The following is a 25,831-nucleotide window of genomic DNA, read 5'->3' as shown; positions in this document are numbered from 1 at the left end:
GTATGATTTCATGCTGCATTTTAATCCATCATTATCTTAATAAATGCAACCTACATAAAGTGCAAAGGTAGAACTATTTACATATCACATATTGAACTGTCCAAATTGAATAAATCACCGCTGGTATCTAGTACATTGCTACCTGGTCCACAGAGCATCCACTGTTTTGTTGAGATGCCAAATGTTGAATGATGTGATTTCTTAAAACATTGATTTGTGCCATATTGCTTGACATTATTTTGATTCTGTATAATAGAAACACACTTCTGTGTTTGCATGAGGGCAATGCATTTGAATAGTCCATTGTTTTCTTTGTACCGAGTTGTATTACAATGGTCTGATTTTTTTCTTGAACAGATTTCAAAATCTCTAAAAGGTTTAGAATTACAGGAAGATTAGGTGAGAACAAGTGAAGAGATGTGTCTATCTTTTTTTCCTATTTGCAGATGATCTCTTCTTCTTTTGTCCCCTCCCCTGCCTTGCCGTGACTCTAGGAAACAAAAGATCAATTTTTTTCACAGGGTGTCAGAGGCTCCTCCTTGTTCCCCCCTCTCTCTTTTTCTTACTTCCCTCGCTCCCTCCCTCCCCCTTTCTTTCTCTCCCTCTCTCTCTCGCACACGCACACTCTCTCTTTCTCACTCTCACTCCCTGTGACACTTCCATTCTGTGTGTGCGTGCCTATTTGTCAGGCTGGAATAGAACGTGAGGGAGAGCGAGAGCGAGACACAGAGAGCGAGAGAAGCAGGAGAGGGAAAAAGGAGAGAGAGAGAGAGAGAGAGAAGGGGAGAGAGAGAGACAGAGCGAAGGGGAGACAGAGAAAGAGAGAGAGGGGGAGAGTAAGTGGGAGGGAAAGTGGACAACAGGAAAAAGAGAGAGGGAGGGGGCATATGTGTGTACGATTGTTTCTGAAGGGCAGGGGGAAAAAGAATAAGAAAATCTGAAGTAGCCGCCATATGCTGTGGATTTTTTACTGAATGCTGAAGTCACACTGTCTCCTTCCTGTTGGGCGTAGCACTAAAAGATGGGAAGCTCGCATTTGCTCAACAAAGGCTTGCCTTTAGGTAAACACTAACCATTGCCTTTTATATGCCATACTTCACTTCCACGCATGATCTCAGCTCTCCAGATATCTATCGTCTCCGTCTCCTCCGTGTAGTGTTAGTGTTTGTGGTGCTCTGCTCTGTTCGTAGCCTACCGTACGTGTGTGTGTGTGTGTGTGCATGTCAGTGTGGTGTGTGGTGTGTAGGGGTGCGTATTGTACAGTGTTCTGCCTACCCCTCCCCCTTCTTCCCTTCCTTTCCTTTCCCTTCCCTTCTTTTTCCTTTGCTTTCCTTTGCTCCCCTCCCCCATCTTTTTCTGTCGCTACCCATTATCTTTCATCTTAACCATTTACACACAGAAAATGCTAGAATTTCTGCTCCCCCCCAACCCCCCTCCTCCACCCCCCCTTGTGTGCCTTGCCTTGCCTCGTTTCGTGTGTTTATCATTGTGTGTGCCCATGTGGAAATGCATGCGTGCAGGCTTGATGCCCAGTTTCAGTTTGGGTTTGGATGTGGTTTCAGCTCAATACCTGATGAGCGGCAAAACGATCACTACATATCTCCTTAAAGACTGTCATGACTGAACGTGAGGATTCAGCAGGCAGAGTCTGTGTAGTGTAGTCTTTTCTATTCTGCCTTCTAGAATCAGAACCATTAGTTGATTCCACAGCCTTCATTCAATGGCTTCTGATTCTGTTCTTTAGAAGCAGATCAAGCCACCCAGAAAAGGGGAGTAGAATTACATTGAGTCATTGACAAAAGCAGTGATTTATAGCACGTTATACAAGGGTTTTTTTGGGTTGTGTCAGACTTGTCCGGCAGCTAAGTAAGCGGTGTGTACAGGGGTCCTGTTGTATTGTCATGTGCAACACCGGGGTGTCAGCACAGTGTCAATCGGAGTGATTAACTACCCCGAGGGTTGGTTGTTTTTTTTGTAGAAGTCCTTTGGCCAGTAGGTTAGGCTATGTGAATGACGGACTACATGGTATTATCTGATAAAAAAGCTTATTCATTCAAATCAGTGTCAGTGTACAGGATATATATCAATTTCAATAGAGTACATGATCCTTTTTGGATTAGGCTGCTACACAAGGAGCACAGATTTATTTTCCTTCATGCCTAATTTGATATGTTTGTGTGTGTGTGTGTGTGTGTGTGTGTGTGTGTGTGTGTGTGTGTGTGTGTGTGTGTGTGTGTGTGTGTGTGTGTGTGTGTGTGTGTGTGTGTGTGTGTGTGTGTGTGTGTGTGTGTGTGTGTGTCAGGAAGGCGTGTGATTTTGGTCATCACAGGGGGATTCACATGAACTGTTTAATATCAGTAATTTTGGCACAAATGCAGGTTGGTAAAACAATAGGTGTGCGTTGCGTGAAAAAAAAGAAGAAAGAGAAAGGGTTTTTATTTCAGAATGAGGTTGACAAGGCTCCTATGATGGCTATGTGTAACAAAGATGGTTAAACGTGTGGAGCGCGAACTGGACATGGAAGGAAGACAATGGCTAGATGGTGGACTGACTGACTGGACAACTGGCTATACTCAAATTCAAATTCTTTATTAATCGTAAGATAACCCCTTGAGAAGACACAGTCCCCAAGCCAAAATGACAAAACAAAGGAATATTTACTGTCTCAATCTACAGTATATCCATAGACTGTATATGGAGATATGGGTAGGGGGGGTGAAATGATTGGACCAGTGACCAGTGTATATCAATTTCTAATTCTTTCCTTGGATGATTGAGAATACACATCTGTTTTTTTGAGGCGGTCCCCAAAACAAAATCATTACACCAATCAATGTACGTAGCCTACGATATCTCTGTGCAGTCAGTGGACGTGGGTAAATATGGGGATGGGGGTGGATTGGACGTACAGGACGTGAGGAGATGAGATGGGTGGATTCAGGTGCGTTCGTATGTTTACTTTGGCAGCCGGCTGTACTGTAGCTCTGTGTTATGGAGATTAGCAGGCGTGTCGGTTGTCTCTTTAATCTTTATTTCTTGTTTTTGCAACAATGTTGCTTATTTGCAGTATTTGGGGCAAAGCACATGGGAAAAGTACACCGTCTTTTTCGTTTTACATTTTTGACATATGTGTAACAGGTACAGTACAATGTATCCATTCATGATGTTTATGGACAGTATTTCACAATATTGTAATCACAAGTCAAGGGAATATAATGGAACAAAATAGGAAAAGAACATTCCCATTTTGGCTTTTATCTCCTTGGCTTGAGTGTAACAGCGTGCAATATATAATGTACATTCATACATGTTTTAGGCAAGGGAGACAATACCTTGGGATGAACAATACAACCCCAAAATCCATCTTTTGAGCCTGTCACATCCAGGTCTAGACTGGATTTAAATAGTCCATTGAGTTATCTACTTGAACTGTTTTGCAGCTCAATAACCCATGGTCAAAGCTGTGGATTTGCATTACTGGATGATAGCAGGGGAGATCAGATTGTCCATTGCCCATCAGTAGAGTACTTTTATCAACCCCAAAGGACGTTAAGGTAGATTATCAAGTAGATTATTAAAGATATACTCAACACTTGTTTCATGTCAAGGGAAAAAAGGTTATACTGTAGTACTCTCAGTGGACTGTGTGCAGTCTGAGTCCCTTGAGCTAGGCACTAAACCCCACACTGCTCCAGGCACTGTAACCAATACCCTGTACATAACTAAGTCCCTTTGGATAAAAGCACAATCTAAGTGTAATGTCATGTAATGTAATCTCAGTGGACAGTCTGCAGTCTGCACACGGCAGCGCCATCTGAATGAAAGGAAAGCAGAGAGAGAGCTGTTGTTAAGAGGATGCCAATAATATGCCTGCTGGTCCTCACTATTTCCTGCTGTTTGCACGCTGCCAAGATTCATAAAAGAGCCACAGATAGCACTCTTTACAATAGGCCATTTATATACGGGCCAATGCATGAGCAAACATTTTTAGGCTGAAAAGTACATGCTCCAGTCAGTCTTACTCCCCCCGGATGAAAAAAAAACCATTTCCATTTAAAACCGGCATACTTGTTAATCTTTTATCTGAAAGGCCTCGACAGTTCTAGCCTTCTAAATGAAAGACTCAAGAGAAGACGTCCAGTTCTTTCAGTATTGCTCCTTTGGCCACCATGACCTGAATTAATAGGAATTTCCACAGCCACACCTCTTTGGGCAGTCATGGGTAAGCGGTTAGGGCGTTTGCCCAAAGGTTGCTGGTTCGACTCCCAACCTGCCAGGTTGGTGTTGGGAGTAATTACCCAATGCTCTCCCCCATCCTCCTCCATGACTGAGGTACCCTGAGCATGGTACCGTCCCGCCGCACTGGTCCCTTGCGGGCGCCATTTGGGGCATCTCCCTTGCACGGGTGAGGCATAAATGCAATTTTGTTGTGTGCTGTGTGGAGCGAACACTTGTGGGCTGTGGAGTGCTGTGTCACAATGACAATGAGAGTTGGAGTTTCCCAGTTGGGCTTTCACTTCACTTTCTTCCAATATCTCTGCTCAAGTCCTCCTCTCATTCAGCTCATTCAGTTCTTACTATGGACAGTGCAGAGTTGAGCGCAGGCCTGGACTGGCAGCTGCACAGCGCTTTGCTGGGGGTTACAGAGTTCAGAGGTAGTAATGTTTGCGTAAATGATGTCGTCTTGTTTTATGGTAGAGTTGTTGACATAGATAGTACTGTAGGTGCGTGTAGATCAGCTATAAGGGGATGACATAGATGAATGCGTTAAGACAAGGTCCCTGTAATGCATTTGCTATAACTAGAATGACAATGCAAAGTTTGTGGAATTTAATTAAATCTATTTTGACTATTGCAGTGTGCATTATCAGGCTCTGGCAGGGATGTCCAACTCAGGCCCAGTTGCCAAATCATTTTTTTTGGCCGCAAGATCATTTCAAATGTGTTACAGTTGGCCCTCATACACCATTAATATATAGCGTAATAAGATTTGAACATTTAGTGTGTTACTGGAATATAATTGGACCTCTGTAACACCTCATAGTCATCCAACAGACAGGCACATTCGAACTACCATGTATGATGAGAATGAATGATTGTGAAATTTGATTTTGAGTATGAAGCGCGCGTGCATGAACAATTTAAGTTCGGCCCGCGACGTCATTCAAGACTTTAATTTCGGCCCTCAGAGAATTTGAGTTTGACACCCCTGGTATTGTGATTCTTTTGTTTTTGGTGCCAACGGCACAAACAGTCTCAAAACTCTCTTTTGATGTGTCATTGTAGAATATGGCAAAGGCTATTTGTGCTACTGAAGAAATAGATTTGAAAACTTAATCCAGGGGTATTCAATTATATAGGCCATTTTTTCTAATTCCTCCCAGTAAAGGGGCCGAACTATACGTATGTGTTATGGTTGCCAACTCTCAATTAAAAAAATATGGGAGACTTCATTGAAGTGGAGGGTCTGGGGGTCCTCCCCCAGAAAAATGTGCATTTCTTAGATGTAATTTCCTGCATTTTAACGTCCCGTGTCCCGTTTCAGCACGATAACGGAGCCCATACTTTTATGGTAACACTTTATTTTAGGGACACATCTATTAGCACTAATACATAAAATATTAATGCATGTGTAAGTAACTTGTAAGGCATGTACTAAGCAAAATAAGACAGTTGTTAAGCATGTATTCACAAATGTCTTGTTCATGCACAATAAGGGATTTATTACCAATATAACCTTAGTAAGGACCTAGTAGACCTAGATTTCTATTTATGTGTAAGCAGTAAGGGCCAGAATACAATGTGTATAAGCTCCTGGTACACTGTGTGAACAAACCCTGAACAGTGTGAAAACAGATGTGGAATAAGGGTCCCTATTCTAAAGTGATGCATTGCTCAGCCCAGATGGCTTAGGGCCCCCGAACTACCTAGGGCCCCCACTCTACGCCCCCCACCCCCCCCGGGAAGCAAAGTGTAAGAACATTTCAGAGTCTACATTAGTCTCAGTAGGTATGAAGATCTCACTTATTCTACTTATTCTGTTAATGAGTAATTGGAAGCATTATATAGCAACGATTGGACGTAAAGTTATCAATGACGGTGGGTGGTGAGTTGTCATTTTTTCATACACCGATTAGTTTTAATTGTAAAAACCCTGCAATAAATGCAGAATATAACAATGAGTAATAGTTTGGAAGCGAAACTAAGCTATTCCTTTCTGATAAATAAGTTAATGTTTGAGAAAACTTAGCTACAAGAAGTGCAGTGCATGATGGGTAGGCTACGCCCTTAGTCAGAAATGCAATGCATGGCCAATGCAGCAATGATAATATTTCTGTTGTTACGTACATGGCAAATTGTTTGGATAGCAACTAAATTTCACAAGTGAGGGGAGGAGCTAAGGACGTAGGCTCAGAGCTGGGTAGGTTGTCTGTTGGCCTAGATTGCGTACCCATCATGCACTGCACTTCTTGAAGCTAATGTTCTCAAACATTCACTTAATTATCACAAAAGAGTAGTTTAGTTTTGCTTCAAAACTATTATTCTAATGTTCTGCATTTATTTTGGTTTTTTTTACAATTAAAACTCAGTGGTACATGAAAAAAAATTACATCTCACCAACCCACCGCCATTGACAAGTGTACGTTCAATCCTTGCTATATATAGACTCTTGTTACCTCCCTCTCATTGATGTGAACAAGAGAAAACTAGATGACTCGGCCGGATAAGTATTAATTATTTGATATACCCTTACACTTTGTAGATCGGGGGGGCTAGGTAGTGCAGGCCTGGGTGGTGTGGGGGCCCTAGGACTTTGGTAGTGCAGAGGCCCTGAGCCATCTGGGCTGACCAATGCATCACTTTAGAATAGGGACCCTTATTCTGCATCTGTTTTCACACTGTTCAGGGTTTGTTCACACAGTGTGTCGGGAGCTTATACACATTGTATTCTGCCACTTACTACTTACTAATAAATAGAAATATAGGCTTACTGGTCCTTACTAAGGTTATATTAGTAATAAATCCCTAATTGGGCATGAACAAGACATTTGTGAATACATGCTTAACAACTGTCTTATTTTGCTTAGTACATGCCTTACAAGTTACTTACACAGGCATTAATATTGTATGTATTAGTGCTAATAGATGTGTCCCTAAAATAAAGTGTTACCACTTTTATCTCTAAATTCCAAAAAACGATTCTGTATTTGAAAGGGCTTGTGGGGGGCCAGAACCTTGCTGTCCAAGGGCCGCATCTGGCCCCAGGGCCGCCATTTGAATACCCCTGACTTAATCGCTCGCTGCTGCCGTCTGTGTTATTCACCTTGGACCGAGCACACAATTTAATGTGGGCTGGCTGGCCTATCAGGCTAAGGCTTGTCTATAATTGTAAGAGGGTTTTTGGGACATTTATTTATTCCAGTGGAAATGGGCCGGTAAGGAAGTCCAGTATTAATATTTATTTTATGGAGAGAGTTCAGGGAGCCATCAAGTATAGGACTCAAGAATGATGTTTCACGGTGCATGGATATATAAGATATTTCTCAAATCATCTATGTATATACCAGGATTACAGAAACAACTGTCCCACAATGCCAAAAAAATCCAATATGGGTACCTTTAATAGTAAAGGTAAGATCAAACACAAAACAAAGATACGTACTAACAAAGATTTTTGACGTTTCCTTCTTCTCTAGGCATCCGGCCGCCGATCCTGAACGGGCCGATGCACCCTCGCCCCCTGGTGGCGCTGCTGGATGGGCGCGACTGCACCGTGGAGATGCCCATCCTCAAGGACGTCGCCACCGTCGCCTTCTGTGATGCCCAGTCCACACAGGAGATACACGAAAAGGTACGTTGAGCAGTTAGCTTCAAAAACCAAATGAAAATCTACACACCAGTATTGACCTCTTACTGATGTAGAGAGTTAAAATAGGCTCTGCGCAAAGGGGTTTAAAACAATGATACCAAAGTGGTCTTCTGTGATGCCCATTCCACACAGGAGATACACGAAAAGGTGCGTTGAGGTGCATTTAACAAGTGGCTGCAAAATACAAATGAAAATTAACACACCACCCTAGATAAAAATGATTTTGTCTTCTGTGTCCACCAAGAGATCCATCGAAACACAAAGTTTGTAAAGAAGTAAAGTAAAGTGAGTAAAGAACTCACTCTACATTACATTTAATTTAGCAGATACTTTCAAACTTTCATCCAAAGCCTCTCTTTAGACTCTGGAACAATGTTAGATTAGGCTCCTTGCTCAGGGACAATTCAGTTGTGGATAATGGTGTAAGAGAGCACCCACACCCGTCCTACGTGCATATGGGTGCAATTCAGACCTGGACCTACAGTAGTGCTCCACAGACGGTAAGCCCCAACTCCCCATTTGGGTACAAGGTACAGTCCCCGGAGCAATGTGGGGATAGATACCTCAGGCTAGACAGAGGCAATACAGTTACTTCTACTAGAATCTTCTACAGTCCAGTCTGTCAACATCCAAAACAATTCACAAGACAACTTGCCTTGCATTTTGAGTTCATAAAATACGTTACTGTTATCGTTTTAATGAAGACTCTTTGATCAACTATTATTGATTATGACGTGTTTGCAAACTCTCCGGCGGCAGCTCACTCCCACCTATGGCCCAGGTTGGCCCAGGTTGGAACCCTGCTAATGTAAAGACGTACCATTAGTTCCATAAACCATCCATGCAGATTTATAGAATCTAGAACCTAGAACTGTGCAATGTAAAGATGCCACTCCATCCATTCCACACTTCCTTTCCCCATGGACCTTTTTCAGGGACCTAGAAACTTACCATACAGTACAGTCCACTATTTTCTATTGAAACGGGTTGGTGTTTTTTTCTGTTCAGCTTCAAAACAGCGCTTTACTGTACTTGTTTGACTTAAATGTGAAAAAGGCTAATTATGTCTGTTTTAATGCCTGTATTATTATTACATTTGTAAACAATCTCTGGCTAGCTACGCGACCCTGGCTGCGCACTGTTCAACTACTGTTGGAAACCACAGTCGGTCAAAAAATTAGCTCACATGGTTGGCTGCCACTTGCCCCTCCTCACAACATCAATGTTTGTGCACAAAAAACCCTATGTATGGCTCCCCTCTCTCCAGGTGCTGAATGAGGCGGTGGGTGCCTTGATGTACCACACCATCACCCTTATGAGGGAGGACCTGGAGAAGTTCAAAGCCCTGCGCATCATTGTCCGCATAGGAAGCGGATTTGACAACATTGACATCAAATCAGCAGGAGACCTAGGTAAGTACCTGAACTAGGGCTGCACAATATATCGAAAATGTATCGAAATCGCGATATCAAGAGTGGCGATACGCATATCGCAAAAATGACTTAATTATCCATAACAAGAAACACATTTGTTGTGCTGTCCAATCACTAGCTGTCAACAAATGAGCAAGAAGCTTGCCACGAACAATGCTGCGCCCCCCACACAGACCGACAAATTAGTGACAAGAAAAACACTCTGCTATATTTCTAAATATTGTTTAAATATCATTATTGAGGTATTGCATGCTGTTATCGAGTATGATTTTTTTTCTGATATTGTGCAGCCCTAACCTGAACCTATACTGCTTTGATCCGAGGTGATTTACAGTCCTTTAAGGAATGTGTGGTCAAGTCAAGAGCAAGAAAGAGAAAGGTCACCAGAGTTCAAGAGATTATCATACTGGAGCACCCAGATTCATCCCATTGGAACGGGATTCAAACCTACAACCATTTGATCATAAGAACTACTTGCTAGCTAAGGATTATACTGCGTCCAGACCAAGGGCGACCTACGCTGCCTGGTAGCGGAGGTAGAAGAAGAAGATTTGCCATGAATTTGCTTTATTCGCTCTGGACGTGAGATTGATGTGTTCGATTTAGCTAATCACATAATGGCTCTGGATTGACAGCCTGGGACATTCGGTGATAATTCCAATTGATTTTCGCCGAACCGCGTCATAGCTCATTTCCATAATGTTATCTTGACCTTAATCCTTGATATTTGCTCTGGTCGCTCAGTTCACTTCGCCACTGGCGAATTCGCTCTGGTAGCCCAGTTGGCTTCCCCTCCATAGAGAAATAATGACTTCCGTCGCTCAGTTAGCGTAGATCTGCTCTTGGTGTGAACAAGGCATTAGGCTGCCGCTGCAGTTAGTCCTAATAGTGATCATGAACTGGCATCAGCCAATATGTAAAAAGATCCAAAGTTCTTTGTGATATCGCCCCAGTACCCAGTCCTTATCACATCAATCCTCATCACATCCCTCCTGACATATCTGCCATCCTTATCCCATCCATATTTAAATCCACAGCCAGATATTTCGGTTTTAAAAGGCAGAGAGCACCTTTTCCCAGAAAGGGCTTAGGCTAACATGGGTTAAATGTGCCTCCAGGTATTGCGGTGTGCAACATGCCGGCGGCGTCGGTGGAGGAGACGGCGGACTCGACGCTGTGCCACATCCTGAACCTGTACCGGCGCACCACGTGGCTCCACCAAGCCCTGAGGGAAGGCTCGCGTATACAGAGCGTCGAGCAGATACGGGACGTGGCCTCGGGCGCCGCTCGCATCCGAGGGGAGACGCTAGGCATCATTGGCCTTGGTGAGTAGCTAGCTACAGACACACACTGACACACACACACGCACACACACACACACACACACACACACACACTGACACACACACACGCACACACACACACACACACACACACACACGCACAGACAAGACACTAGGCATTATCAGCCTACGTCAGTAGCTACAGCAACACACACACAGACACAGACACCAACAGACCCACACAGACACAGACACAGACACAGACACACATGCCGAAGATACACTAGGCATCATCTGCCTAGGTCAGTAGTAACACACAGACATGCATGCAGAAACTCTAACTGTGCGTGCATACCAGAAATTACCAAAGCTACTGAGTAGCCAAGATCGTTGAAGAAATTTCACCATGAATTCATAGTATTTTGACATGTTCTGATTTGTGTAATTGCATAACGGCTCTGATTTGTCAGCCTGGGACATTCAAAGATATGAACATGGCAAATGGGTTTTCGGCAAAGAGCGTCATAGCTCATTACCATACTATTAGCTGACTTTTGATCTCTGAAATCCCGGAGCATTTGCTTTGGTCGCTCAATTCGCCGACCGTCCATAGAGAAATAACTTTTCTTGCTCTGGTTGCATTGGTCGCTTTTGGTGTACACACACAGTACGATTCAGCTGCCTGGGACAGTAGCTAAGCTCCCACACACTTCAACCCCAGGACTGCCCACCACAGTCATCATTTCTATGTCCAACCTACCTCATCTGCACTCTCCAGTCACCATCACATACAGTATTCTAACTTAGCCCTTTATCCGTCCTACAACTTGAAAGACGTTTCCCAAACGGTCTGGTTAACCCACCTCCCTTGGTTTGCTACTGGTTGAGGCCAGAAAAGGCTGTGCCCGAAGTTTAAACCAAACATTTTCTTAGTCCCAATAGAACGTCTCACCACGTCACTGCCTTGAACACGCCTCTACACAGGGCTGTTGGAGCTGCTCAAAGTTGATTGCTTCCCGACAAAGTGGGTGGAGTTCCTGATTTCTCCGGAGCTCAGAAACGATAAATTGGTCCTGGCCTGACTGTTGCATCACTAGGAGGACGTGGCCTGGCAAATTATCCACCTCCAGTTTTCAGAAATGTAACTCCAAGAGCCTTAACATAACAACTAATGAAGCTCCATGGGTAACAAACAAAATGACAGTCAAGCTCCAAAAACATATCCAGTTGCATATGACTGTGCTCCTCATCTTCTTTCCCCTGTTACTGGTCCTGTGTCACACTTAAATGTCTGTGTGTTAATGTCAGTCCAGTGTATGTCTATGCTCTGGCATGTGAAAGAGAGAAATGTCATTTCAATTTCCTTGTATGACCCAGGACTGGACTGGGCCCAAAAAGTGGGCCCCGAACACGCACAGTTCACATTCATACTATATCTTGACTGGCTGAATCCACTGTCTACATTGACGATGGACCAATGGGCCTCTGATTTGTGGGCCAACCCCCAGGAAAACAACCACAACAACAACAGTATCGGCCCCTGGGGACTGTCGGCCCACCTGGAAAATGCCCTGTATGCCAGATTACCAGTCCAGGCCTGGTATGACCTGTGCATATGAAGAAACTGACAATAAAGCCGACTTGACTTGACTGATCTTTTTTCCTTCTAGGTCGTGTTGGCCAGGCTGTAGCATTAAGAGCCAAGGCTTTTGGCTTCAATGTGATCTTCTATGACCCGTACCTGTTAGACGGGATGGAGAGAGCGCTGGGACTGCAGAGGGTCAACACCCTGCAAGATCTCCTGTTTCACTCGGACTGCGTCTCCCTGCACTGCAGCCTCAACGAGCACAACCACCACCTCATCAACGACTTCACCATCAAACAGGTGAAAGCCATTGAAAGGTGCACTGTGTAGGATGGTGGCCAGAGTAGGTATTGCAACTATGCTGCTCATTGGAAACTGTCCTACCCAGGGCTCTAAATTAACTTTTTCCACCACCAGCCAATTTGGCTAGTAGACATTTTTTCTTACCAGCCAAACAGAAGTTCAACTAGCCATTTTTTAATCTTGCCAAAATAGGCTATATGCATTAGGCTAGTTGTGGGTTTTTTATATTATTATTATTATTATTATTATTATTATTATTATTATTATGGTCATTTTATTCAAATTTCCACAACACATAAACACTATAGGCCTACATACTAGGTCTGTAATAAGCACATTATACTTTTTAAACTGCTTTATTTTTACCTTATTTTTACCTCTGAAAACAATGAATCACATCACACAAGCCACACACACAACAGACCTTTAAACACACAGCCAAACACTACAAAACCTCACACTCCAAGGAAGGAGAAGAGATGAGAGGAAAAGAAGAGGAGGAGAGGAGAGGTCCACACACACACACACACACACACACACACACACACACACACACACACACACACACACACACACACACACACGTTGTGCAATAAATGGATATGATGTCGTGTGTGCCTATTGTGTGTTTATGTGGCCTACAGTATGATGCTATAGGCACCATTATTTCCTCCAGGAGCTCTTCTCTACCATGCGCAACAAAATAACAAGAAGCCTACGCTGTGTTTAACTAAAAGCAAATAATATCACGGAAAAGTTCGCTTCCTTTGTTACTTCCATAGCGTACGTAGCGCACGTAGCCTTCTCGCACGGGCATAATGTCTGCCCTTCTTTCCGATGGCGTGGGATTTCCAACTTAGTTGCGCCAGGATTTAAAACATTTCAGACGACAACTGACAGCTACGCTCACACTACTCTGACAGTCCGTTCTCCTCCTCTGCCCTTGTCGCAATTTCGTTCCACAACACTCCTGTTATTGAAACTCTTCGGTCAGGTCCGAGCAGCTTAAAAAGGCAGCCTGTTAGAGCAAGGTGTGTCGGTGTCGGTGAATGCTAATAGTAACAGTAGGCCTAATAGTGACGTTAAAAGTGGTGGAGCGAAAGCGACAGGAGCAGGGGAGAGTTGCCTGTCAAAATAGTGTGAGCGCACAAGAGTTCTGAAATGCTTTTCTCTCCTGGCGCGCGCAACAGCAGCACGGAGTGGCTGCTGCTTCGGAAAGCTGACGGTGGGGTGGGGTCATGACGGGAGTGTTTATGGGTAATGTAGGAAATCTCGCCGTATCGTTGTCATAGGCCTACAAGCCGCCGTTTACCGTTCACAATTTACTGTAGGCTACTCGGGCGCTACTAGCCAAATGGGCGGGTAGGCATTTTTTTCTACCGGCCAAAATTAATTTTCACCCGTGTTTGGCGGGTTGGCGTGTGTTAATTTAGAGCCCTGGTTCTGCCTATTGCCAAATTTAATCTTTTCATGAATATTTACTAAATAATAATTCATGTTTACCACCATCTCATCAACGACTTCACCGTAAAATAGGTATGCCCACCATAGATGTAAATCCATTTAATAAGCAGATGTAACATTCAGTCATAACACACTTCATCAATGACTTCACCATCAAGCCAGTATGGGAAAGTGTAAATATGAGTAGACTTCAAAATCGAGCACGAATGGGAAAGTGTAAAATATGAGCAGATTTCGCCATTAAACAGGTATGGGCAGTGTGCCTCAAAATGAAAGGAGTAGGAGGGGCTGGCTTTTGTCATGGTTAATCAAAGGAACGAGGAACTACTGTACATCTACATTAAGAAAACCACTAAATGATTCTTGCATTCTTTTGGCAAAATGGACAGTTGCAAAATGTCAAGTATGTTTTACTGGACTGAATGGATACCTTTAAATCTTTGGGATGCAATTGAAAGTAAAAAAGGCTTTATAGGTCAAAAGGCATAAGTCCAAATGAAGTCACCATTTATTGATGTTAAAGATGAGTTCCACTTCATGTGAGTCAAGTCCACGTGACATTATGCGATTAAGATTAGGCAAAATGCCACTACTTCTCACTAATCACTACTCATGTGTCTATGTTGCAGATGCGTCAGGGTGCGTTCCTGGTGAACACGGCGAGGGGAGGGCTGGTGGACGAGAAGGCCCTGGCACAGGCCCTGAAGGAGGGCAGGATACGCGGAGCCGCCCTCGACGTACACGAGACAGAACCCTTCAGGTGAGGGCCTACAAAAAACTAGTTTTATTATTTAGGAAGCATATTCATCGCAGTACATGACATTATCTAAGAAGCATATTCATAGCAATATAATTACCAATTACTATTTCATTTATGACCATGAACAGTGGTTTCACCACCTGACGTCATTGACCTTATTACCATTGCAGCACAATGTCCTGTACTGTGTCACACGAAACTCTTCCTCAGTAACGCATCACTCTCTCAGCTTCAGCCAAGGTCCCCTGAAGGACGCCCCCAACCTGATCTGCACCCCCCACGCGGCCTGGTACAGCGAGCAGGCCTCCATAGAGATGAGAGAAGAGGCGGCCAAGGAGATACGCAGGGCCATCACAGGTGAGGTATCATATGGGATATGTAACATTTATACTAGATAAGCCACCCATGAGATACGCAGGGCCATCACAGGTGAGATATCATATGGGATATGTAACATTTGAAGAGTTCAGATGCAGTGCCTTTTCAAAAAATAATCTTAATTCATTTTTATTTAATACAAAGCTATCAAAATTGCATATTTTCTTATTTTATTTATGTAATATAACTATTTATATGTATTATCAAGTACATGAATGTAAACCAAACCCACAACGGGGTTCTCTAAACATGCAGAAGTGCAGGTCTTCAGAAATCGAGTTGGGGGGTTTTGCATCTGAACTCTTCATTTATACTAGATAAGCCATGAGATACACAGGGCCATCACAGGTGAGATATAGGATATGTTCAATACAGCTGAGGACATACGCCGGGCCATCACAGGTGAGAGCAGGGATATGTAGCCTTTATACTAGGTAAGCCATGGGATACGTACTATGTAGCCATTACAGTTGAGAGGTAGCTCAGCCCTGAGATACGCAGGGCCATCACAGGTGAGAGTTGGGATATGTATTCTTTATAGCTAAGCCCTGAGATACGCAGGGCTATCACAGGTGAAAACTGGGATATGTAGTCTTTATAGCTAAGCCCTGAGATACGCAGGGCCATCACAGGTGAGAGTTGGGACATGTATTCTTTATAGCTAAGCCCTGAGATACGCAGGGCTATCACAGGTGAAAACTGGGATATGTAGTCTTTATACTAGGTTAGCCATGGGATACGTATGTAGCCAATACAGGTGAGAGTTGGTATATGTAGCCTTTCTACTAGGTAAGCCATGGGATATATGTAGCCATCACAGGTGAGAACAGGGCTATGTTGTCTTTATACCTAAGCCCTGAGATACGCAGGATATGTAGCCTTTGAGCAATGAGATATGCAGGCCTATCACAGGTGAGATATGGGCTATATGCTGTATACTGTATATTCAATACAGCTGAGGAGATACACCGGGCCATCACAGGTGACAGTTTGGGATATGTAGCCTTCATACTAGGTAAGCTATGGGGTATGTATGTAGCCATCACAGATGAGAGCCAGGCTATGTTGTCTTTATAGCTAAGCCCTATAGCTAACACTATTTATAGCTAATGCAGGGCTATCACAGGTGAGAGTTGGGATATGTAGCATTTATACTACAGTAGGTAAGCCATGAGATAAGTACACGTATGCAGCCATCACAGGTGAGAGTCAATACAGCTAAGGAGATATACACGGCCATCACAGGTGAGACATAACTGTGAACCATCTGAACCAAAGCAGGAAATGCGACATGGGGAACCATGACAGGTAGAGCTGGCACATGTGCTAAGTCATTATAGGTTAGCGCTGAGATACGCAGGGCCATCACAGGTAAGAGTTGGGATATGTAGCCTTTATAGGTTAGCCCAGAGATACATATGAGATATGTGTTGGTAACACGCCTTGTCATCATGCCTGTCTGCTCCGCGTAAACTGTGAGATCATTTCATAAGCTTTGAAGTGCACATAACCAGAAAGGTCAGATATACGTATGTCGAACCATAACAAGTCAGCTCTGGGATAAGAAGTCATCAAAGGTTAAAGGGACAGTTTGGTCAATTTCAACATGCAGTTGTAATGCTCACACTACCCTGGACTTGTCAGTGCCTGAGATTTTTTTTCTTCTTCTTCAGCCGTTTCCGAGATCCTGGTCATTGTAATGGGGGCAGCTCTTTGTTTACATTTCAAATTTTTTTTTTAATTTATTCCCAAAAACATCCAAAAGGTTATAAAACATCAGCAGACAACTAGCAAACAGCAGTACCTTTTGGGAAAATATTTGGAGTTGGCCTATGTTTCATTTTTTAAAAATGTAAACAAACGCTGCCCCCATTAGAATTGCTCATATCTCGGAAAGGGCTGAGCCGAAAAATGTGGCATCACCAGGTACTGACAAGACAAGGGTAGCGTGAGCAATACAACTGCATGTTGAAATTGACCAAACTGTCCCTTTAACAGTGAGATCAGTAGAGAGCCATATTACGCCTGAGTGGCCATTTGGGTACTTTGCTCGTGAATGTGCGCTGCGCCCCTTATTGGGGGAAAACAAACCGAATGTCTCATTAACATACATTCTACATTGGCTAGCCTAAATGAACACAGACCATGCTTCAGCCACGGTTGTTCGGCTATATTATTTGAACACAACATCTTTTCGGCGTGTTGGGCTTTCGTTTATTCTTTCCCAACACCACCAATTGACTTGCATTGCCCCCCAATGTTTTCCCCCATAACAGGGCGTATCGGACATGGCACACGTCACGCCGTTCCTGCGTATAACTGCTCACTCAAACTGAAAGCAGAGACGGCAAGACTGCCAGAAGTATTTGCCTTAAGAGAGTAGAGAAAGCAGCAGTGAAAACAAAGCAGCAAAAGGGAAGGTAAACTTCAGTTGAAATTTAACTAACCGTGAAAAAAAAGCCTTGAATGCTTGGTGACACTTGATGTCAGGAGAGGATTTTTTTGTTGTTGAACTCGTGCTTTCTCCTTCTATTCCAAATCAGTGCATCTTCTCATGCAAGTAGACCTCCTCAGTTTAACCAGCGGGGGGCGCAGTGATGAACAAAATGAGCAGTAGGAGCGAGGCCCAAGAATTCAACCATTTGAGGGGCCCATCTAAGGCATATCTCTGGACTAGCCTACCCATGAATACCAGGAGATATAATCCTAGCACAACTATAGGAAGCATAACAGAATTCTAGAAGCCAAGCAGAATTATTTGAATGAAGCTAGGGTGACACCACACCAGTGATGATATTAGTTTCCTATTATCTGGGAGATCTGGGATATTGTGTACATTTCTGCAGAGTGACTTTTCTTTTTTTTTTCGTTTCATCTTCGCTTTTTTTCTCTCTCTTGCAGGTCGCATTCCCGACAGTCTGAAGAACTGTGTAAACAAAGAATTCCTGAACCAAACCACACACTGGGCGGGAATTGACCCCTCCACAGTGCACCCAGAGCTCAATGGAGCATACAGGTAATACTCCCAAACAACCGCACATTACATTACATTACACTTAGCTGACAATTTTATCCAAAGCAAATTACAGTAATGGACAGGGTATTGGTTACAGTCCATGGAGCAATGTTAGGTGTTAGGTGCCTCGCACCTCAGCCATGGAGAATGGTAGGGAGTGAAAGGGTGGGATTTGAACCTGCCACCCTCTGATCTAAAGCCCATCTCCTTAACCATTACGATTTACACACTGGTTTGATTTAATTTAAGATGGGAGGTTAAACTCCCAGAAAACCCGATAGAGATGAAGAGTTTCCACCCTCGTCTGTCTTGGGCAATTTTCTCCAGCTGTTTCCACGCCAGTCCCCTTTTCTTTACAGCCTGCTCTGTGCTCCTTCTCCAGTTGTTCTTGGGTCTCCCTCTGCTTCTCTTGCCTTGTGGGTTGCGCCTGTTTGGTTATAGCTGTGTTGTTTTTCCTCAGGGTATGTCCAATCCAGCTCAACTACATAACAAGCCAAAATTACAGAGAAGCAAACTACATTTCTGGGTATTTACCAACAAATATATGCACTAGCAATATAGGCTATACTACACCTTGCTGTGGGGGCCACTTCCTGGCACTAACACAGCACCATGAACAGCCCTGAGTCGCCATTTTTGAGTAGAACAATTGGAACACAGCTGTAAATGGGATTGGCCATCAGACTCGTCTATTGATGGCTATGGCCTTCCCTAACCAGTTCATATCTTAATTGCTTGGTTGAGAAATTGAAATGACCTAACAAACACTAAGTTACTGACATAGAAATAACACTTTCAAGAAACTTTTTTTTAAATTGATGGAGTGAATGGCATAGCACAAACCGCTTTATGTCATTATACGGGCAATTGTTCAATTGAATTAAGTCATGTTGAAGTTAGGCTTGTTGTGCCAAGCTGTCTAGCTACCACATGCTGTATTTTCTGCATTACAATGCATTTACAACATATAAAAATACATCACATATGGCACGTCTTGTAACCTCTTTCTCTGAAAGCTTTGCTCCTCAAAGCTATATTGTTAACCTCAGGTACCCGCCGGGGGTGGGGAGCCTGGCGTCAGGAGGCCTGCCGCCACCCATCGAAGGCATCGTGCCTAGTACCGTGCCCATCACCCACAGCCTGCCCACCGTAGCCCACCCGCCGCACGCCCCGTCGCCTGGCAACGCGGGGAAGGCAGAGCCCGACAGAGAACAACACCCCAACGAGTAGCTAGCTTAGCGACGACAACAACGAGTAGCATCCATCCTAGAGACGGCCACAGTGACAGTCCACATGGCGTGACGGCTGGAGAGGACAACACACAAGATCATGAACAGCTAGAAGAGAAGCGATGAAAAGAAAAGAGAAGAAAAGAAAGAAAAAAAACAGAACTTCTGCCATGGAGTAACCTTGATCTAATTGTGACTTGTTTTGTTTTCATGAGGGGAGAAAAAAAGAAGAAATTTGTCGATTCAGAGTGTGTGTAAACAAACCTTTAATTTGTAGTTTGTCTGAGTACAGTGGGCATTTTTTTATTATCTGTTTTGTCTTTTGGCTTCTTGTGTGACAGAAGTATATATGACATGAATGTACCCTCTCCCTAATCCACGGATGAAATAGATGCCAATGTTGTTTAAAGATGGACAATGTATCTTAAATTATTTTACAGTCAATCGATTGGTTCTATTAATAATTTTAGCTGTATTTATGACTTAAAACCCATCCCACAATGCAGCAATTATGATGACTGTAACTGAAACGAAGATATTACTACACAGAACAACACATGAAGAAGAAATGTTCCAGGAGTATCGCAAAAAAAAAGATTGCGATGCGATATCATTCAAATTCAACAAATTCTGATCAGCTGACAGCATCAGTGTCTGGCACTGCTGGAGTTATTGTTTACCTTAAACTACATAGTATTACACTTCACTTTAGTTTTCCTTTCTTAAACAATATCAATTGGAGAAACAGTTTGGAGGTGAAATGAAATACATACCACTAAAAACATTCACATGATGTGGGAGGTAGCAGACTTTCTTTTTTCCCTTCAAACATCAATTGCAGAAACAGTTTCGAAATGACGGTAAAATGAGAGACGAAGGCCTACAAAATCCACATGACTTGCGAGGCGACATATGAGGCAACATATGCTTTATAACAAAAGTTCAAGGGAGTCGCAGGATCCAGGAAGGAACTTTGGGGTCTATTAGATTTCTATTAGAATGTCTATTAGATGGTGATTGCAAAGATTGTCTTACAGGTAGTTCCACATAGAACGTCTCGGTGATTGGGCCTCTCTACATTGTAACTGTGTTCCGCAATTTCCTAGCAACCAGAGCAGCTATGAGAAGTCATAGGCTAATTACATGCACTTTATTGTGACTTTTTTTTCCTTTATAGAGAAAAACACAAGTTAATTTTTTACTTTGTCTGAACATTTCCTGAGCAAGAGACAACTAATTTCTGATGTGATCCATAGTAATTCTTCATTTTACAATGAAATGAAAGTGATATACTGTACAAAGTTACACTTCACAGTTATACGAGTACACGGTTATATCTTACTTAAAGATTAACAGTACATTATAAATGTACTTCATTCACCCTAATTCCTATTTTCGGCAGTGTTGACAGACCTTGAAACTGTTGGTTTTAATTAACCATCCCCAAATGAGGCAGTTTTTTGCACATCTTCTCAGGAAAATATGAGCTAGCCCCCCAGCCCCCCTACTCTGTATTGTGGATCATGAGTATTGCTTCAAAGGTAAACATAATGTGAATTTATTAATTTTTTCGAGGAGCATGTATTCTTTTTCTGTGTTAAAAAAAGATTCCATCTTGAGTACATCATCGAGTTTAAAAGATGTGCACAGCTGATGACCTGCTTGCCTGTCCATGTGTAATTGATTGTCGATGTTAAATAAAATAAATAGCATTTTTTTGCTGCAGGACCTGGGGCAGCAGACTATTGCCTACAATAAAATTGATATCTTTCTGGTAACGTGGTAGGCTAGCAATACATCAATGTATTTATCTGTCTGTCTACTATCTATCCACTCATCTATCTATCTATCTATCTATCTATCTATCTATCTATCTATCTATCTATCTATCTATCTATCTATCTATCTATCTATCTATCTATCTATCTATCCAAAACAAACACAGAAACCAGAAACACACAAATATAAAATATTTTTTGTTAAATCCAAAAAGAGGTGTTTGTGACCATATGCATTTGTATGAATTATTTTAAAAAGAAATAAAACCTTGTTGAAAACACGCTGTGTATCTAAACATTCTTGGTTAAGAAATGAGAGAGAAAAAGAGTAGAGTATAATTTATTGATGCCGGGGGGTGGCATCATGTTTCATGCCTTCTTTGGCTTTTTTTTGTGTGGCTTTTTTGTCTGTTCAAATATAAGTCAAGTCAAGACAAGTGCGTTGGACCAGTCTCCAATGTGTAGTTAAACTTAACACTTGCCGACTGTCAATTAAAAAAATAAGGGACACTTCATTGAGGTGGGGGTTCTGGGGATCCTACCCCAGAAAGTTTTGCATTTCTTAGGTGAAATTTCCAGCATACAGAACCCGAAAATCTCTAATTTCTGAACAATGATTCCGTATTTCAAGGGGCTTGTGGGGGGCCAGAACCTTGCCGCCATTTGAATAACCCTGTTATACAGAGTACAATCAAAGTCCTCACAAGAGTATTTCTATATAGCCTCCCATCATGGGCAGAATGTGGACACACAAAACATGTAAAGGGAAAATGTTTGTAACTAACTTTTACTAATGCAGTTATTGACAGTTATATTAGTTTAACCAATTTCTCCACTGGCATTTTGCTGCCTATCCACTGGTGCCTGTCATCTGATCTAATACCACATGGTGGCAGTGTTTAGCCCTCTGAGTTTCGGACGCACATAATGCTCACAACCTCAGTCACTGCATGACCTTTGGTGCTCACTGCAGCTGCTGACTCTGTGTTGTTTCAACGAACCTTTTGGATGTTTGTCATAGTCAGGAATTACAGCTTGTTTTTTAAGTACAGAGTATTGGTTACAGTCCCTGGAGCAGTGTGAGGTAAGGTGCCTTGCTCAAGGCCCACCTCAGCCATGGAGCAAAATATAGAGTGGAAGGGTGCAATTTCAACCGGTAACTCTGAGCTAAACCCCATCTTCTTTACCTATAGGGCTCAGCTTTGTGAGGTACTAGCATGATCAAAGGTACCAATGAAGATGATCAGGAGGATTCCCTACAAGGTCTCTGAGCAACCGTAGAGTGACATGACCAAATTGTTACAGTACGGTGGGTCTAACTTTTGTTAGCGCACGGCCATGTTGTTGGGCTAACACAAGATAAGTGCACATGTTTCTCTAGACAAGTGATTCTCAAAGTGGGGGCAGGGTACCTGGGGGAGCCGACCATGCAAAAAAAAAACATGGTTAATTGTGGGTTTCATGGTCACACAAAAAAACATGAAAATTTGTTCGCAGCCGTGGTGTAATGGTTAGGGAGTTGGACTGAAGATCACAGAGTTACAGGTTTGAATCCCACCCTTACCTCTCCCTACACCTCCATCCATGACTGAGGTGCCCGTGAGCAAGGCACCTAACCCCACATTGCTCCAAGGACCGTCACCAATATGTGTGTTGGATAAAAAAGCGGCAGCTAAGTGAAATTTAATGAATAGACATAGACAGTACTCTTATGTCCATGTATGAGTACTGTCTATGTCTATACTGTCTATGTCCTTACCTAGATTAGTCTATGTCTGCATGGGAGAGCAAGAAACGCAATTTCAAATTCTTTGTATGACCAGTGCATGTAAAGAAATTGACAATAAACTTGACTTGACTTGACTTGACTTGAATAATTATAAACCGTGGTAAAGCCATGGTTAGTTTTCAGAGCAAAACCATGGTTCATTTTATAGTTTAACCATAGTCAAACCAAAAGCCGTGCCGAACCATGCTAAAAAAAACCCATGAAATCACGGTTTACCATGGTCGATTTTTGTAAGGGGTGGCCTGAAATCCATTCTTGCAAGACCCTGAGGTGAAACCAACTTGTCAATCTTACTTTGCGTACTTCAGTCACTAGATTGACAGTAGACAAATAGACATCAGTAGACATACAGTACATCACATTTGTATCTACTGATATTCTCTGATGAAAAACATCTATAATATGTGAGCTCAACACTCAAACAGGAGAGCCAACCAGAAAGGAGAGTTTTAAATTTGACTCTCTTCTGCGTGTGTTGTGTTGAATTTTCTGTACTCAACGCCAGAGTCATATGCATGCCATGACGGTGTCATGACACAGTCATAACTGAGTCATTAACATTGTGTCAATGTCATAAACCTTTCAAAGCAATGGTTCAGAGTCAGGGCTGGACTGGCCATCTGGCATACCGGGCATTTCCCGGTGGTCCCAGCACCCTCGTGGGCCCCTATTTTCAGAAATATATATATTTTTTTAAATAAATAATAATAAAAAAAACGAGGGTGCAGGGCCCACCGGTGAGTCAGTTCTGCGCCCTAATTATTAGGGGAGGGGGGCCCTTTGAGCCAAAAGTGCCCGGTCCCCTATTTCTCCCCCAGTCCAGCCATGTTCGGAGTAGATTCACCCTAGGGTCATTTGAACCGTGGCATCCAGCCACTTGGTAAATCTGCAAATGTGGATGCCACAGTTCAAATGACCCTGATCTGAATCTACTCCGAACCATTACTTTATGGTCATGAAAGGTTGACATTGTTTGAGTTATATTTACCAAAACCAAATGTCACTTAATGATAACAGTCATATAATGTTTATGACATTTATGACACGTTTATGTCGCATCTATCATGACTGTGTAAGATACTGTAATGACACCATCATGGCATACGTATGATGCCTGCGTCAAGTAAAGTTACCGAATTCACACTGTTAAGCTGCGAAGTGCAAGCAAGGCCCATCCTCATCCATCATGGGACTTTCCCCCCCTTTTCAGTACCTGCAGGAGTTAAGTGGCTGTGGTTTATGGATATTTGGATTTGGTCGTTGGACGTGAGTTCATGCGGAACCAAAGTCTTGCTGCGCAGGCCAGACCCAGTTTCAATCCCACAAACTTGGAGAGACTGACATGGCATGATAGTTTTGTTGAGCTAAAAGCTGGGCTTCCAGTTCGCTCAGTAGGTTTGTTTTCACAAGTAGGCCTACTGGAATTTTTAGAGTGTGCTGTCTCATATTGCCGTATTGCTGAGATTGTGAAGCTACATACAGTATGTAAACCCTCAAAAGCATTAAAATCAAGCGAAATATCCCATCAATGCCTCAAATATCTGCAAAAAGCGCCTGTTAAATGCCTAAGACAATTTTTTGGGAAAAGGTACTGTCAGCCTTTAAACCTTAATACTGCATCTCAGCCTCTGAAGCACATACAAACATGAAATCAATTGCGCTCTCAGACCATCTTGCATTAGAATGTGTTCATTCAGCTCTGAGTTATTTCATGGCTGGTTTACATTTCGACTTAAAAGAAGAAAGAAAATCTGCACACTGTAACTGCTTACCGATTTATTTAACACAACGTTTCGACCTCAGGCGGTCTTCGTCAGGTGTATAGGTGACACCTATCGAAACGTTGTGTTGAATAAATCGGTGAGCAGTAACAGTGTGCGGATTTTCTTTCTTCTTTTACGCACGTTTGTTTGATCCAGCACCTGTTTTACTGGATGTGCGCGCATCACCTACACCAGTGGTTCTTAACCTTTTTTTCTTAGCGCACCCCCTTACCTGTGCCGAAGACAAGCCGCGCACCCCCAACACAAACTTCTACATGTGTATATGCACTAAAAAATGATAAATGAGTGATTAATTACAATGATTCTTGCTTGAGACATGAATCAGTACCTGGATGACTTTAAATGGGAAACAAAACTTGTTTAATTTGGACTTAATTTGGCCTAATTATAATGTTTGCAAGTATAATTTTGGTCACAACCTCTACACAAACAAAATTGCGTGCACCCCTTGGAATCTCTGGCGCACCCCCAGGGGGTGCCCGCACCCCAGGTTAAGAACCACTGACCTACACTACTCTTTTGCATTTCGACTTCAACAGTCTGGCCTGTTCAATGGGACATTTAATTCTGAAATAACTCAATTCAATTCCGGATAAAACCTTATTCCGCTCTAAAAACATCAGTAAAACACTTCACAATTCGGAATTAAATGAAAATGCGATGTAATCTCGAAGGAAATATTTATTTCTGATTTATTAATTCAGATTTAAATGTCCCATGTAACCAAGACCAGTGTATATGTAAGTGACTAAAGGCCACAGGGTAACGGCCAGAAACAAAGTGAGTCCAAAATAAACCGCATCCTTTATCATGTAGCCTACATGGACGGCCAGCAACAAGACAAGAAGACGTACATACTTACGCAACAAACTCCCTGGTGGTTGGTGTGCTTGAAAACCCTTCATCTCTCTCTCCCTCTTCATCTCTCTCTGATTTTTCTTTCCTTTCATTTTCTTTTCCTTTTCATTTCCATTTTATTTTTTTTATTAATTCATTTCTCCTGGCTTAGAAATCTCCAAATCATGTTACCATACTTTGTGGGTAGCGAGCAGGGCCAATTCAAGGTATTCAGGGAACCTAGGCAAAGAGGAACTTGGGTCCCCCATCAAACTATTGATGACCTGAGGTTGTTGAATTTAGGAATTCAGAACAATTCACA

At 42.7% G+C, this 25,831-nt stretch overlaps 1 protein-coding gene across 5 annotated transcripts; it reads left to right on the top strand.

Annotated features, from left to right (window-relative positions):
* Positions 1–698: 698 nt before the first annotated feature.
* On the top strand, positions 699–21,358 carry LOC134440624 (C-terminal binding protein 1). Of its 5 annotated transcripts, none has more exons than XM_063190746.1 (10): positions 699–1,061; positions 7,698–7,852; positions 9,138–9,282; positions 10,422–10,628; positions 12,257–12,471; positions 14,568–14,698; positions 14,934–15,055; positions 17,978–18,092; positions 18,553–18,618; positions 19,109–21,358. In XM_063190746.1, exons 1-10 carry the CDS (start codon positions 1,022–1,024, stop codon positions 19,320–19,322), a joined length of 1,410 nt encoding a protein of 469 aa, XP_063046816.1. In that variant the 5' UTR covers positions 699–1,021; the 3' UTR covers positions 19,323–21,358. The 5 variants fall into 5 exon arrangements, with proteins under 5 accessions (XP_063046816.1, XP_063046819.1, XP_063046815.1 ...); XM_063190745.1 differs by having other exon boundaries at positions 700–1,061; positions 14,928–15,055; XM_063190749.1 differs by lacking the exon at positions 19,109–21,358 and having other exon boundaries at positions 14,928–15,055; positions 18,553–19,087.
* Positions 21,359–25,831: the final 4,473 nt, after the last annotated feature.

The sequence above is a fragment of the Engraulis encrasicolus genome, chromosome 23, assembly GCF_034702125.1.
Source record: "Engraulis encrasicolus isolate BLACKSEA-1 chromosome 23, IST_EnEncr_1.0, whole genome shotgun sequence".
NCBI classification, from domain to species: Eukaryota; Metazoa; Chordata; class Actinopteri; order Clupeiformes; family Engraulidae; genus Engraulis; species Engraulis encrasicolus.
The sequence above is the reverse complement of the archived record's forward strand: the minus strand, read 5'-3'. Positions and strand labels throughout refer to the sequence as shown.

Coding starts and splice junctions, on each gene's coding strand:
- LOC134440624 (XM_063190745.1), top strand. CDS start 1,022: ATGGGAAGCTCGCATTTGCTCAACAAAGGCTTGCCTTTAG. Junction 1,062..7,697: donor CAACAAAGGCTTGCCTTTAG/GTAAACACTAAC, acceptor CTTCTTCTCTAG/GCATCCGGCCGCCGATCCTG. Junction 15,056..17,977: donor GATACGCAGGGCCATCACAG/GTGAGGTATCAT, acceptor TCTCTCTTGCAG/GTCGCATTCCCGACAGTCTG.